At 58.6% G+C, this 15686-nt stretch overlaps 1 protein-coding gene across 1 annotated transcript; it reads left to right on the plus strand.

Annotated features, from left to right (window-relative positions):
- The first annotated feature begins 739 nt into the window (after nucleotides 1-739).
- On the plus strand, nucleotides 740-14833 carry TPST2 (tyrosylprotein sulfotransferase 2). Its single transcript, XM_056116592.1, is given in 10 exon segments — nucleotides 740-778; nucleotides 780-1118; nucleotides 1120-1311; nucleotides 1314-1361; nucleotides 1363-1569; nucleotides 1571-1605; nucleotides 4798-4996; nucleotides 11364-11414; nucleotides 12342-12390; nucleotides 14549-14833. Coding segments are annotated over 9 exon segments (1137 nt in total). The 5' UTR covers nucleotides 740-754; the 3' UTR covers nucleotides 12384-12390; nucleotides 14549-14833.
- The last annotated feature ends 853 nt before the right edge of the window (nucleotides 14834-15686 follow it).

Consider the following 15686-nt stretch of genomic DNA (forward strand, 5'->3'; position numbering starts at 1 on the left):
CGGGCTGGGCCCGGGAGAGCCACGAGGCCCGGCTGGGCGCAGCTCTCCGCAGGGGCCAGCGGCTAGCAGGACGCCAGGGGCCGGTGCCCACCCCGCACCCCGCGTGTCCGACCCCCTCCCCCGTCCTGTCGGGGCCAGCTGCCTTCATTGGCCCTGGGGGGACGCGGGCTGGGCCCGGGAGAGCCACGAGGCCCGGCTGGGCGCAGCTCTCCGCAGGGGGCCAGCGGCTAGCAGGGGCCAGGGGGCCGGCGGCGGCGGCACGTCCAGGCGGGCACGGGGCGCCCAGCGCGCACCCCGCCGCGTGTCCGACCCCGCCCCCCGTCCTGTCGGGGCCAGCTGCCTTCATTTGGCCCTGGAGGGAGGCGGGCTGGGCCCGGGAGAGCCACGAGGCCTGGCTGGAGCAGCTCTCCGCAGGGGCACAGCAGCTAGCAGGGAGCCAGGGGGCCGGTGCCCACCCCGCACCCCGCGTGGTCCAACCCCCTCCCCCGTCCTGTCGGGCCAGCTGCCTTCATTTGGCCCTGGGGGGACGCGGGCTGGGCCCCGGAGAGCCACGAGGCCCGCTGGGAGCAGCTCTCCGCAGGGGGCCAGCGGCTAGCAGGGGGCCAGGGGGCCGGCGTTGGCGGCACCTCCAGGCGGCACGGCGCCCAGCGCGCACCCCGCCGCGTGTCCGACCCCGCCCCCGCCCCTCCCGCCCTCTCTCCGCAGATGTGACCCGTCGTCGCCGTCGCTGAAGCCGCCGAGCCCCCGGCCCAGCATGCGCCTGTCCGCGCGGAGGGCGGCTGCTGGCCGCCGGCTGCGCGCTGGCGCTGGTGCTGGCCGTGCAGCTGGCGCGGCAGGCGCTGGCGTGCCGGGCGGCGCTGGTCGGGCGCGCTGGGGCCGCGGCGGCGCGATGCGGCGGCGAGCAGGAGGACCTGGTGGTGCTGGGCGCCGACCGCGTGGAGTACCGCTACGGCACGGGCATGCCGCTCATCTTCGTGGGCGGCGTGCCCCGCAGCGGCACCACGCTCATGCGGGCCATGCTGGACGCGCACCCCGAGGTGCGCTGCGGCGAGGAGACGCGCATCATCCCGCGCGTGCTGGCCATGCGCCAGGCCTGGTCCAAGTCGGGCCGCGAGATAGCTGCGGCTGGACGAGGCGGGCGTGACGGACGTGGTGCTGGACGCGGCCATGCATGCCTTCATCCTGGAGGTCATCGCCAAGCACGGCGAGCCGGCGCGCGTGCTGTGCAACAAGGACCCCTTCACGCTCAAGTCGTCCGATGTACCTGTCGCGCCTCTTCCCCAACTCAAGTTCCTGCTGATGGTGCGCGACGAGCCCGCGCCTCGGTGCCCTCCATGATCACGCGCAAGGTCACCATCGCGGGGCTTCGACCTCAGCAGCTACCGCGACTGCCTCTCCAAGTGGAACAAGGCCATCGAGGTCATGTACGCGCAGTGCATGGAGGTGGGCCGCGACAAGTGCCTGCCCGTCTACTACGAGCAGCTGGTGCTGCACCCGCACCGCTCGCTGCGCCGCATCCTCGACTTCCTGGGCATCGCCTGGAGCGACACCGTCCTGCACCACGAGGACGCTCATCGGCAAGCCCGGGGGCGTCTCCCTGTCCAAGTGAGTCCGCGGTGCTGCCCCCGGGGTCCGGACGGGCCGGGCCGCGCTGCTCGCTGGCTCCCGGACACCGCTGCGCCCGCCTCGGGTGGAAAAGGGTGGGGAGGGGGCCGGGAGCGCCTGGGGGGGGGGCGGAGTAGGAGGAGGGAGGGGCCTGGCGGAGAGGGGACTGGAGGGGGAGGCGCCTGGGGGAGGGGGCATGGAAGGGGAGGCGCCTGGCAGAGAGGGACTGGAGGGGAGGTGCCTGGGGGAGGGGGCATGGAAGGGGAGGCGCCTGGCAGAGAGGGGACTGGAGGGGAGGCGCCTGGGGAGGGGGCATGGAAGGGAGGTGCCTTGGCAGAGAGGGGACTAGAGGGGAGGGTACCTGGGGGAGGGGGCGGTTGGAGGGGAGGCTGAAGGGGAGGCTCCTGGTGGAGAGGGGACTGGAGGGGAGGTGCCTGGGGGAGGGGGCATGGAAGGGGAGGCGCCTGGCAGAGAGGGGACTGGAGGGGAGGTACCTGGGGAGGGGGCGTGGAAGGAGGTGCCTGGGGAGGCGGAGTAGGAGGAGGGGAGGGGCCTGGCGGAGAGGGACTGGAGGGGAGTACCTGGGGGAGGGGGCGTCGGAGGGGAGGCGCCTGTGAGAGGGGCATTGAGGGGAGGCTGGAGGGGAGGCTCTGGCGGAGAGGGACTGGAGGGAGGTACCTGGGGAGGGGCGTTGGAAGGGAGGCGCTGGGGAGGCGGAGTAGGAGGAGGGGAGGGCCTGGCGGAGAGGGGACTGGAGGGGAGGTGCTGGGGAGGGGGCATGAAGGGAGGCGCCTGGCAGAGAGGGGACTGGAGGGGAGGCGCCTGGGGGAGGGGGCGTTGGAGGGAGGTGCCTGGAGGAGGCGGAGTAGGAGGAGGGAGGGGCCTGGCGGAGAGGGGACTGGAGGGAGGTGCCTGGGGAGGGGGCATGGAAGGGGAGGCGCCTGGCAGAGAGGGGCTGGAGGGAGGCGCCTGGGGGAGGGGGCGTTGGAGGGGAGGTGCCTGGAGGAGGCGGAGTAGGAGGAGGGGAGGGGCCTGGCGGAGAGGGGACTGGAGGGGAGGTGCCTGGGGAGGGGGCATGGAAGGGGAGGCGCCTGGCAGAGAGGGGACTGGAGGGGAGGTGCCTGGGGGAGGGGCATGGAAGGGGAGGCGCCTGGCAGAGAGGGGACTGGAGGGGAGGCGCCTGGGGAGGGGGCATGGAAGGGAGAGGTGCCTGGCAGAGAGGGGACTAGAGGGGAGGTACCTGGGGGAGGGGGCGTTGGAGGGGAGGCTGAAGGGAGGCTCCTGGTGAGAGGGGACTGGAGGGGAGGTGCCTGGGGGAGGGGGGCATGGAAGGGGAGGCGCCTGGCAGAGAGGGGACTGGAGGGGAGGCGCCTGGGGGAGGCGGAGTAGGAGGAGGGGAGGGTCCTGGCGGAGAGGGGACTGAAGGGGAGGTTCCTGGGGAGGGGGCTTTGGAGGGGAGGCTGGAGGGAGGCTCCTGGCAGAGAGGGGACTGGAGGGGAGGTACCTGGGGGAGGGGGCGTTGGAGGGGAGGCTCCTGGTGGAGAGGGGACTGGAGGGGAGGTACCTGGCGGAGGGGGCTTTGGAGGGGAGGCGCCTGGGGGAGGTGGAGTAGGAGGAGGGGAGGGGCCTGGCGGAGAGGGGACTGGAGGGGAGGTTCCTGGGGGAGGGGGCGTTGGAGGGGAGGCGCCTGGGGGAGGTGGAGTAGGAGGAGGGGAGGGGCCTGACGGAGAGGGGACTGGAGGGGAGGGACCTGGGGGAGGGGGCATTGGCGCCTGGGGGAGGCGCTTCTTCTGTTTAGTCACCTGGTTCGAGCGCCCAGCAGTGGCCAAGGAAGATTGCAGGGCTGGGAGATAAGGGGTAGGGGCCCCTGAGTCCGATCTGCGGCGCCGCACACTCTTGAATACCACTGGATTTGCTCCCAGTGCTCCCTGAGCACTGAGGCTGTCAGGTCCTGCTCCTGGGCTGAGCATCCAAATGTGTGTGTGTGTGTGTTGGGGGGGGGGGGCACCACCAGCACAGGGTGCAGGGCAGGGAGTCGCTCAGGGGCCGGGCATGCTTGAGTGTCCAAGGCCCGAGTTGGAGCCCGTTATTACTGAGCAGTACCACCTGGTGGGCTCAGAGCTCTAGGCCATTTGGCCTGTTGGTCACACAGCACTGGCTTGATCTTGGGGTCCTCTGAACACTACTTGGAAACCCCCAAAAAACTGGGTATCATCCAGGAATGTTGCTGTGCGTGTGTGAAGCCTGGGTTTGATCCCCCAACACCCCTCCCTGGCCCCCCACAAATATCTGCGAACCAGTACCTTCGCTTGTTGTAAAAGCTGTAAGGTTGGGGACCGGAGCGATAGTCCAGCGGATAAGGCGCTTGCCTTGCACACGGCCAACCTGGGTTCGGTCCCCTTCATCCCATATGGTTCCCCGAGCACTGCCAGGAGTGATTTCCAGAGCACAGAGCCAGGAATAAGTCCTGAGCACCCCTGGGTGTGACCCCAAGACAAACAAAACAAAAGAGATAAGGAAAAGCCTCAGGATCATGGTTTTCCTTTATGTCCTTGAGTGTGTGGGGGGACAGTTGGGGGGACCTTACAATGTACCTTACACGCGACGGTCCCCGCCACGCACCCCGCCAGGACGGCCTGGTGAAGGTGGCGTTCTGGTGTCCCCGTGGGGAAGTGAGGCTCGGGGAGGGAAAGCTGCTGTCCTGAGGCCACTGCCTCGAGTGGGACGAGCTGGCCCTCGCCCCAGCGGTCAGCGCTTGGCTCTTCAACCCCGCCTCCCCACCTCTAAAGGCCCCCCTGCACTGGGAGGGAAAGAACCGGATGGTTCTGGGCTTGGGGCTGGTGGGGTCTGTGGTGACCCCTGGAACCTGCCGACCTTCCCATGAGCGTTTTCTCGTCATTCAATATATAGCATTGCCGTCTTTGTCACCTGTAAAGGCAGAAAAAGTTCTTTTGCACAAGCTGGAGACATCCGGGAAAGCAGAGTTTAAGTGCTCCTCCTCCTGCCCTTGTCCCCATTGTACAGAGGAGGTAGGAGAAGGCTGTGCGGCACACCTGTGGTCTCGCTGTCGAGGGGGTCTCAGGTGGCCCTGGGTCAGACGCCCCCCAGCCCATCCGGCTGTCCCCGGCAGACGGATGGGGACAGAGGTGGGTCCTGTCCAGGGGCCCCTCCAGCCTGTCCTCTCTTCCCCAGGATCGAGCGCTCCACGGACCAGGTCATCAAGCCCGTGAACCTGGAAGCTCTGTCCAAGTGGACCGGCCACATCCCCGGGGACGTGGTGAGGGACATGGCCCAGATCGCCCCCATGCTGGCTCGGCTCGGCTACGACCCCTATGCAAACCCCCCCAACTACGGCAACCCCGACCCCATCGTGGTCAACAATACACACCGGGTGAGTGTCCTGAGCGTGCCCAGCCCTGCACGCCACCGCCCGTGGAACCCCCAGAGGCCCAGTTCCCCAGACGCCGCGCCGCCAGTGCTTGCGGTGTACGTGCTGGACGGACGGGAGGACCGCGACCGGGTCACTGTGGCCGGGCCACAGGGAGGCAGCTTGCCAGCTGGTCGCCTGTGTCTGCATGTGCAAGGCCCTGGGCTGAGACACGCCCATGCATTCACGTGCACACATACACACGCACACACACGTATAAGAGCACACACGCACACATGTGTAACACAAACACACGCACAAACTTGTACACACGTGTACATGTATGCACACATGTATGTACACATACATATAGACTTACGCATGCGCACATGTACGTATGCTTTGCACACACATGCACACACATTGCACACATACAAACATATACACGTACATACACACTGTCGACCCGTACTTGTGGCATGTCACGTGTGTTTTTTGTTTTCCAAGCTAACTGCAGGGCTGCTTTTGCTCCAAGTCTGTCCAAGGTCTCAACTCTGCCCTCCCACCCCATTCCCGGGCTGTTTGTGTTTCGTATGCCCTGGGGACTCGGCATTAATAAATAATCAGCCCCTTTATTGTCCCCGTGGGATGGAGTCTTGATTTGCACGAATATGAGCTAGGGCAATTTAAATTCCTTCTGTGGGAGATTGGGGGCCTCCCAGGCCAGTGCTCCGGGGATCCAGACAGCTCTGCAGCAGTGCTCTGCTACCCTGGCCCATGGTTTAGGCGAGGGTCCGCGGACATGGTACTGTTCCATCCCAGGGTACTGGGGACCACCAGGACCAATAGACTCAGCAGTTTGGGGCCGCGTGTGGAGCCAGGGTTCAAACTTGGGTTCAAGCATTCTCCTTGGCCTGTGCAGTTCCTTTGCCCAGTGTTCTCCATCATGATGGTCAGGGGAATGCCTTTGGCCTGCACCCCGGTAAAAAATGCAGCTGGGGGACCCGGACACAGTACACGGGCCAGGGCACTTGCCTTGCCCTCCTCCAACCCGGGTTTGAGCCCTGGTACCCCCAAGCCTCACCAGGAATGATCCCTGAGCACAAAGCCAGGAGTAAGGCCTGAACACAGTTGGGTGTGCACCCCCCGCCCCCAAATAAAACAAAACCAAAGTAGGCAGCCGGGAGGCTCGTGGTTCTGCCTCGTGTAGATGGCCCTGGGCTGCCAAGCTCTGGGTGCTCTGTCGGGGTTTCGGGCGCTAAGTTGGTGGAGCCCTGACAGACCCTCCCAGCTGTTACATCACTCGGCCTTGCTCTGAGGAAGTGACTCCAGTCTTCAGCACTGAGAGAAGGTCCTTCCTCTCCTCCTCCTCCTCCTCTGGCTCTTGCATTGACTCGCAGAGAAAGAGGTTTGGGGCCACCAGGCTGTGGGCACCTCACCTCTCCCGCGCTTGCCACCTATCTCTTTAGTCCCTCATCTGTTTGGGGGGCAGCACCCAGTGGAGCTTGGGGCTCTGCCTGCACAGCTGCGCCCCAGCCTTTGGTGCCGTCTCAACTGCCCGCCTCTCATTCTGACAGAGAGAGCTGACCGGTCTCTTCTCCTTAAACTCAGGCGCCCTCAGTTCATTTTATCCACATTTTGTTTGAGAAGACACACACACACACACACACATGCACACACATGCACACGCGCGCGCGCGCACACACACACACACATACACACACCCCACAGATTTGGGGGCCAGAGCGATCATATGGCCAGTAGTGTGCTTGCCTTGCATAAGCTAACCTGGGTTTGGTCCCCTGAGCTCACCAGGAGTGCTCCCTGAGCGCAGAGCCATGGGTCACCACCAGGTGTGGCCCCCAGACAGCCAGCAAACACACCTCAGAGATTCAGTGTAGATCTTTCAACTACATGGGCCGTTGGCCACCTAGGTGTGTTTTAGTGTTTTCTTGGTTCGTTATAAGTCCCGTGATCGATCACTGTTAGTTCCTAATAGCTTTACTCCACCTTGTGTGTGTGTGTGTGTGTGTTGTATGTGCTTTCTGGAGACATACGCCATATTTCACAGGACAAACTTAGCTGGAGCTGAGGAGGGGCTTGAGTGGCAAAGGACACGCCTTCCGTGCGGGCCCCGGGTTCCATCCCAGCACCACATGGGAAACTGGAGGGGGAACAGAATGAACTGGATTGGGAAGAAGCCGGTCGGACTCGTGAAATGTGGTCACTGAGCCTTCCCAGGGTCTGTGGTGGGCTGGCCCGAGGCAGTGCCTGCCGGTGTCCTGCTTCTCACTTCCTTAGCCGGCTTCTGGCAGCTGCTTCTCTGGGGTCTCTTTAAAGGGTAGAAGGAGGCCAAAGAGATCGCACCAGGAGTTAGGGGCTCTCCTTTCACACGACTGACTTCAGTTCAAACCCCAGCACCACACGGGCCCCGAGCACTGAGCTGGGAGTAGCCCCTGAACACTGCCAGGTCTGGCTCTAAACCTCCTCTGATTCCCCCAGAGTATAATATATGTTATAATACATAAAGGTAAAAGGTAAAGGCCCTCCCGTTGATCGTCGATTTGCTCGAGCGGGCCCAGTAACGTCTCCATTGGAGACTTTGTTGTTACTGTGTCTGGCATATCGAATACTCTCGGTAGCTTGCCGGGCTCTCCGAGAGGGGCGGAGGAGTTATAATACATAATATATATTTATGTTATAAATATGTATGGGCTGGAGCGATAGCACAGCGGTAGGGCAATTGCCTTGCCTTGCGCGCAGCCAGCCCGGTCGAGCCGGGTTCGATTCCTCCGCCCCTCTCAGAGAGCCCGGCAAGCTACCCAGAGTATCTCGCCCGCACGGCAAAGCCTGGCAAGCTCCCCGTGACGTATTCGATAAGCCAGACACAGTAACAAGAAGTCTCAAAACGGAGATGATACTGGGCCCGCTCGAGCAAATCCACGAACAACGGGAGGACAGTGACAGTGATAAATACGTTTAGATGAGCATTAAAGAGCACTGCAGGTGCCGGCTTTGATCCCTGGCACCCCATAGGGTCTCCTGAGCCTCGCCATGAGCAGTGCTCGAGCACAGAGCCAGGAGTCAGCTCTGAGTGACGAAGGCGATTTTAGAAAGTGATTCCATAGCTCGAGCCAATCAGAAGGGAGATTCGCAGGTGCCGACGGGCTCTGTGAGCTCTGATCTGTGCGGGAGATGCAGGATGTTGCCACGTTTTCCCAAGACTGTTTTCCCCGGGGGCCGCAGGCTTGGCTGGTGCCAGGCTTTCGTGCAGCCTGTGCAGGAGCAATCTTTGTTATTTACTGACAGTCTCTGTTGTTCTTGTAAGGTAAGGCCCTGTCTTGAAAGATGTGAGCGTGTATGTGTGTGTGTGTGTGTGTGCGTGTGTGTGCGTGTGCGCGCACGCGCGCATGCTCTAGACAGTTCCTGTCAATTACCCTGGGAAGCAAGACACAGAGACTGACAAGACCCAGGACGAATGAGTTTGTCTTTGCTGGTGCTGTCCAGATCCAGCCAACTAGCCTGACTAGCCCCTGAAATGCAGCTTGTCCAGTTGGGAAGATGGTATAGGCAGAAGACACACAGCAGACTTCGGGGGCAGCAACACTGTAGCACAATCCTCCCATTACTCCAGCGGGCACCAGTAACATCTCCATTGTGAGACTTGTTGTTACTGTGTTTGGCATATTGAATACGCCACGGGGAGCTTGCCAGGCTTTGCCCTGCAGGCGGGATACTCTCGGTAGCTTGCCAGGCTCTCCAAAAGGGGCGGAGGAATCGAACTCGGGTCGGCCACGTGCAAGGCAAATGCTCTACCCACTGTGCTATCACTCCAGCCCTTTGGGGTGCAGAAGTATGTGCAATTCTCAGTCAGTTTTACATTGTTTGTATGGATTTGACTTTTTGTTTATTTGTTTGAGGTCCACTCCCGGCAGCGTTTCAGGGCTTATTCCTGACTCTGCAGTCAGAGATCACTCTGGCAGGCTCCGGGGACCATACTGGGTTGAGCTTAGGTCAGCCACATACAAATCAAGCAACCCCCTCACTGTACTCCCTTTTGTGAAGTGGAAACATTTTATTTTATTTGCTTTTTGGGCCATACCCAGTGATGCTCAGGGATTATTCATGGCTCTGCACTAGGATATTAGTCCTGGCGGTGCTTGAGGGACCATATGGGGATACCAGGGATCGAACCAAGGTCGGCCCAAGGTCGGCCCCAGGTTGACTGCATACAAGGCAAACACCCGACCTGCTGTACTGTTGCTCCTGGCCTATGTAGTAACATCTTAATGTCTGGATATGGATAACTACAAACTACTAATAATAGGGCTGGAGTGATAGCACAGCGGGTAGGGCATTCGCCTTACAAGCGGCCAACATGGCTGACCCGAGTTCGATTCCTCGGCCCCTCTCGGAGAGCCCGGCAAGCTACCGAGAGTATTCGATATGCCAGACACAGTTACAACAAAGTCTCCAATGGAGACGTTACTGGGCCTGCTCGAGCAAATCGACAGTCAACGGGAGGGCCTTTACCTTTTTACCTTTACCTTACTAATAATATTCCTGTTACAGTCTTATTTATGTGGTTACTGCAAGAACTTTCTATTTTTCTACTGGACAGTGACTGTCTGTTGTGTGACCTGGGAAGAGACCTGGAACTTTCTGGTTCCCGCTGGAGGCTCTTTGTCCCCACTGGGTCTCCTGCCTGGAGCACCTTCCCATGAGAACTGAGTCTGCCTGGTTTTCCTTGCCATTGACGTCTCAGCTGCGAGAGAGCCTATTCCAAGAGGCCCTTCTTGATCGCCCATTCAAAAACGCCCCCCCCCCCCGCCCATTATTCCTAATCAGACCCCTTCATTTCATTTCTTCACAGCCTTTGACAAGCCCTTGTTTCTTTGTGTTTCTTGGTACCTGTGTTTTGTCCGGAACCCCCAAAGCATCGGAACTCCAGGGCAGTAGGGATTCTATTTCCTGATCCACATGCCCATATTCTCTCTTGCAAGAAATGTTGTTAAACATGGGTTTAAATGCTTCTTAAGGGGCTGGAGCAATAGCACAGTGGGTAGGGCGTTTGCCTTGCGCGCGGCCGACCCGGGTTCGATCCCCAGCATCCCCTAGGGTCCCCGAGCACCGCCAGGAGTGATTCCTGAGTGCAGAGCCAGAAATAACCCCTGTGCATTGCCGGGTGTGACCCCAAAAGAAAAAAAACTATCTCACTTCACACACACACACATATACACACACACACGCACGCACACACACACACACACCCCTCCATAGCTTAGGATATTTCTGGGGAATCTAAGAACTCAGTAAACATTGGAGGCGGAGGGCAGAGAGCAAATCCTCGGAGGCCATGAGCTGAGTGCATCACGCCACTCACGCCACTCTCTCACCTGTCCCTTGGGAACGTCTGATCAGACTAGGGCCATTAGTGACCCTCACAGGGCCCTCTCCGAGCTCGAGGAGGTGAATTCCCAGAGCACTGGGCTCTCGGCGATTGCAGACTGGGCAGGAGATGCTGCGGACCCCTCCCCCCAGCGCAAGTCCTGGTAGAAGCCTCCTTAGCCAGAGCTTGGAGCAGACTCACGGCCAGTGAAGTGAGTTCAGTGGCTGAGGTGAGGCACCCCTAAGAGGTCTCAGAACCCAGTTCAGAATACTCCGCCTTCTGGGGGCTGGAACGATAGCACAGCGGGTAGGGCTTTTGCCTTGCACGTGGCCGACCTGGGTTCGATTCCCAGCATCCCATAGGGTCCCCCAAGCACGGCTAGGAGTGATTCCTGAGTGCAGAGCCAGGAGTAACCCCTGAGCATCTGCTAGGTGTGACCCAAAAAGCAAAAATAATAATAATAATAATAATAAAATGCTTCTTACGCTTCTTAAACCCCTGGCGCTAGCTTGTCTCTCTGTCTCTCTGTTTTTCCCTCTCCAGAGAAGCCCCAGTTCTCTCTTGAACATATGTTTCCTCTTCCTCTGCCCTCATGTCTTTCTAAGTAAAATCTAGTCAATAAAAACTATCTCGCTTTGGGGCTGGGGCAACAGCACAGCGGGTAGGGCGTTTGCCTTGCACGTGGCCAACCCGGGTTCGATTCCCAGCATCCCATATGGTCCCCTGAGCACCGCCAGGAGTAACTCCTGAGTGCAGAGCCAGGAGTAACCCCAGTGCATCGCCAGGTGTGACCCAAAAAGAAAAAAAAAACAATATTCTGCCTTTGCCCTCTTAAAAAAATCATAAATCAATGCCAAATGGGTGGGCGATGGTGGATGGATGATGGATGGACAGATTCGGGGCTGAATGAATGGAGGGAGGGTTGGGTGTGTGCAGGTGGTGACATCGATTTTTATCTTTTCATCATTGCCAGAGAGTGATCTGTTCTTTCCTCTTTTCTAGGTCTTGAAAGGGGACTACAAAACACCAGCCAATCTGAAAGGATATTTTCAGGTTAGAAACCCTGGAGGGAATTCTGGGTGCTACTTGTCTAGCTGTCTGCGAGCTTTTCATAGCCCTTGGACCCGTCCCTTTTCTGAGATGACTGATGGTTTTCCCATTGGGGGGCTGGGAGGGAGAGATTTTCGGAAGCAACAGGCAATATCCTGCTTAGTTTATTTGGTTTAGGCTTTAGGGGTCCCATGCTGCGATACTTAGAGGCTACTCCTGGCTCAGTGCTCAGGAGTGAGCCCTGGTGGCGTTCAGGGGACCACCTACATGCCTTGTCGGGGATCCAGCCAGGGTCGACCGCATACAGGGCACGCGCTTTACCCATCTCCTCTCCAGCGCTCAGTGATTTGTGTTTTTCATTTTGTCTGTTTTGTTTTGTTTTGGGATGGGCCACACCCGGCTGTGCTCCAGGCTGACTCCTTGCTCTGTGCTCAGGGGTCACTCCTGGCGGACTCGGGACCGTGTGGGGTAACTGAGGATGGAACCCGGGTGCGCCTCACCGCTACACTGTCCAGTCACTCTGACCCCTCCTCCGTGGTTTTGTTTTCTATCACACCATGGCTGCAGTGTGTTTACAGCTGTGGGCGCCTCTCCCAAACACCCCGCTTTTGCCTCTTACTTTCCCCGGAGATGCCGCCTATGGGTGTCCAGGATCAAACCTGCCATGCGTGTGCTCCCCGCGCTGAGCCACGTCTTGGTCCCAACCCCCGCAAGCAGCCCAGATAGCGTCTCTCATAGCTCTCGTGGCCTGGAAGGGGCATCACACGGGTTTGTTGGGCAGCTGCTCCCCGCCGGGGATGTTGCTGGTGTCCCAGCACTGAGCTGGATTACATAGTAGGTGTTGAGGGAATATTCAGCGGGTGAGTGCCGGGCGGTGGGAGCCTAGCCCCCAGCCAGCTGTGACCTCTGACTTATGTTGTCTTTCCACAGGGGAACCAGAACAGCACCTCTCCTCACCTCGGAAGCTCGTGATTTCCAGGTACGCCTGCAGGGGGACCCAGACACCCCTGGGGAGGAGTGAGTGTCCACCAAGGGCAGCTAGCCCAGCTCTGCGCGCACACACACACACACACACACACACACACACACACACACACACCATTTTCATAGTAATGGGCCTGAGAGCTAATGATAGAATCAGGGCTTCTGTGGAAAGTTCTGGATCAGGGTTGGGGGCAGTGACCATGCTGAATCAGCTCGAGAAACGCTTATTGACATTTGGAGGAAAGTCGTAGCAGAGTGATGGAGAGATTACAACGCTTCTTTTATTTTTTTTTTTCGGGGGTTAGGGGGTTATACCCTGGGATGCTCAGGGGTTCCTCCTGGCTCTGCACTCAGGAATGACTCCAGTTGGTGCTCGGGGGACCATATGGGTTGCCAGGGATGGAACCTTGGGTTGGCTGCATGCAAGGCACGCGCCCTCCCCAGACCTCCCCCAAAGCAGAATGCTGTCCGCCCTTCTGGCTTCTTTCAGCTGCGTCAGGTTGTGCCCAAAGTCGTGGACGTCCTAGTACTAGCCCAGCAGCTCCAGTTCAAGAATGACCCCCATGGCACTGGGCCAAGTGCCCCTCATGTGTTACTCATTTAACTCCTCCCCCTTTCCTGGACCCATTTTATAGGCTGGGAAACAAAGGCCCCGAAGAGAATTTTGACTTCCTCAATGCCACAGAGCCAAGGGTAGAATTCCACCCTCCCCACCCCAAGCTGTTTGCTTTCCAGAAACGATTTAAAGTACCTTCATAGCCAACTTGGTCAGCTACAGGGTAACGATGACCCGGGTTCTGGACTCAGGAAGTCAAAGATCCAAGAACTCAGCTTTTAGTTTATTTTCCACATCTGGAGAATGGGGGTCGATCAGTGAGCTGGTGGGGGTGCTGGGGCTCCTTTGGGTGGGTCCCACGGGTCACTTGGCTGACTCGGCAGAGGAATCAGCCCGCGGGCGTGCGTTTCTCCCCTTGCTTTCAGGCTGGGAAAGAGCGGGCACTCCAGAGTCTAGTTTGAGTCCCGCCTTCATGCAAGCATCAGCCACTCCATCTTGCTCCTCATCTGAGTCCTTCTCGCCTCTCATCCCCCCGGGCCTTGGCCGTGTCTCCTAAGCCTGAGGGATAGATGTTCTCTTGCCTTGTGTGTGAGATGTGAAAGCAGGTCCAGTAATGGGTGGGCAGAGGTAGGGAAGAGCAAAGCACAGCCACCTTGAGGAGGCGTGCAGACCCCCAAGGTGTCTCCCCCAAGTTATATTCCAAAGCTTGTCAACGCCCAGACACCCTCTCCCCACCCGACTGATGAACTTGTGGGACCAGCCCCTCTTCCCTTCTCTCCTGACCCCCCACTGTCCATTTCCGCTGGCTTAATTTTCCCAGCCCTCTGGAACACCCGAGCCCCAGCAGGAGAGCACGATGGGGTGTTTGGGCCGAGGCACTGCATCTTCTCAAGATTCTGGCAACCTGAATAAAACTGTTCCCCCTCTGCCCCGTTGGCCTTTGTCTTTGGAGTAATCGGCCGCCTGGAAGTGAGCACCCCCGATTTGAGGTTCGGTCACCTTCTTAGGATTTTTTTTTTCTTTAAGTTTTTCTTCAAATCCTCTTCTGCACCAGTCTGCAAGGCCCGACAACACACAGAGCCTCTGTCCAAACATGGAATTGTCCCAAGATCCTGAGTTTGTAGAGTCCCAAGGGAGAGCCCTTGCATGGAAAACTGTTCCTCCCAAACCCTGTTCCCCTCAGTCTTGGTACAGGTTCATTGGTAGGATCTGGAACCTTCTCGTTGACAGATGGCAGCTGTAGCCCCTGCCCTCCTCTTCAAACACAGTGCCATGCGCCGGGACTGTCTAACTCGTCCCTGCTGTACAGTGGGACCCTTCCTGGCCCCCAGAAGATGCCTTCATGGGCGTCCCTCACATCTCCCATGCTATTGGCTCTTCATAAGTGAAGAAAGTGTCCCTTTGAGGTATGGCCGGTAGCGGTTGAGAGGCAGATCCAGGCCCACAACCTCAGCTGTTTTGATTTAGATTCTCACTGACCATCTGAGGTGCAGAGAGGGAACCTAGCGGGCTTTGGGGAAGACACAGTGACTTGAGCAATAGCAACACTCTTGCAGAATCTTGTCCAGAGCCTTAACACTGTCTCCCCACCTCACAGATCTCTGCAAACGGCTTGGTCGCCAAGAGAAGAAGAGACTTTGCATTCGAGTGGAAATCGGACCTCTAATCCAAGCATATTGCTTGCTCTTAACTGCTGCAACGGAACTGTTCCCGGGGAATGCCTTTGCATCTGTTTGCAAAAGTTGATCCGCTGGAAGACTGACCCCGGAAACACTCTTCTCAAGGGAACTGAACTGAAGAGTGTGCAACGGAGTCGGGCTTCGGCAAGATTGGTATTTTCTATTTTTTTCCTCCCCCGGAAGAACTTTTTTTTTTTTTTTTTTTTTTAAGAAACATATTTGTCGTCCGTCCTTCGTTTGCAGGACTGCCCAGGGGACCTTGTTGGCTGGGGCAAGGCTGCAAAGCCTGATGCCTCTGCTGCTGACCCTGACTTTGAATTCAAAGAGATCTATTTAAGAGTTTAATATATGAGGCTTTCTTTGATTCTTCCTCAGTTCGACTCAGTTGCACAGAGGGGAGAAAAAAAAATGATTTGAATAAAGTGAAAAGGGGCTCACTCGTCTGGACCTTCCTTGATGGAACGAATAGGTTATCTTTTCCCTGTGGGATGTGGCTGGGGGGGGTGAGGGGGAGTGCATGTGGGATGCATACATTGGAAGGACATGCATGTCGGGACTCAGCTCAGCCTCGGGGCCCCATGGCCATCTCCGGGCCCGGGGTTTGCTTGAAGACTCAAAGAACTCAAAAAGGCCATCCCTCTCTGGTTGAGGCTTTCTTTAATTCTCCCTCAGCCAATGGATATGGAGTGAACTCAGCCAGGGGGGGGCAGAGAAGATAGTACAGGGGTTAGGACTCAGGGCTTGTGTGTGGTGACCCCAGTTTCACCTCTGGACCCACCTCATGGCCCCCTGAGCACTGCCGGGGTCACCTCCAAATCAAATAATAATTAAATAGAAATTTTTGGTTTGGGGCCATACCTGCTGATGCTTAGGGATACTCTTGGCTCTACACTCAGAGATTATTCCTGGCAGGCTCGGGAACCATATGGGATCCTGGGGAACCAAACCCAGGTTCGCCACATTAAAAGTAAGCACCATAGAAATGTTTGGCCAGAGCAATAGTACAACGGGTAGGGCGTTTGCCTTGCACGCAGCTGACCTGGGTTCGATCCCCAG

Source organism: Sorex fumeus, unplaced genomic scaffold (genome assembly GCF_029834395.1).
Source record: "Sorex fumeus unplaced genomic scaffold, SorFum_2.1 ptg000032l, whole genome shotgun sequence".
Taxonomy (NCBI): Eukaryota; Metazoa; Chordata; class Mammalia; order Eulipotyphla; family Soricidae; genus Sorex; species Sorex fumeus.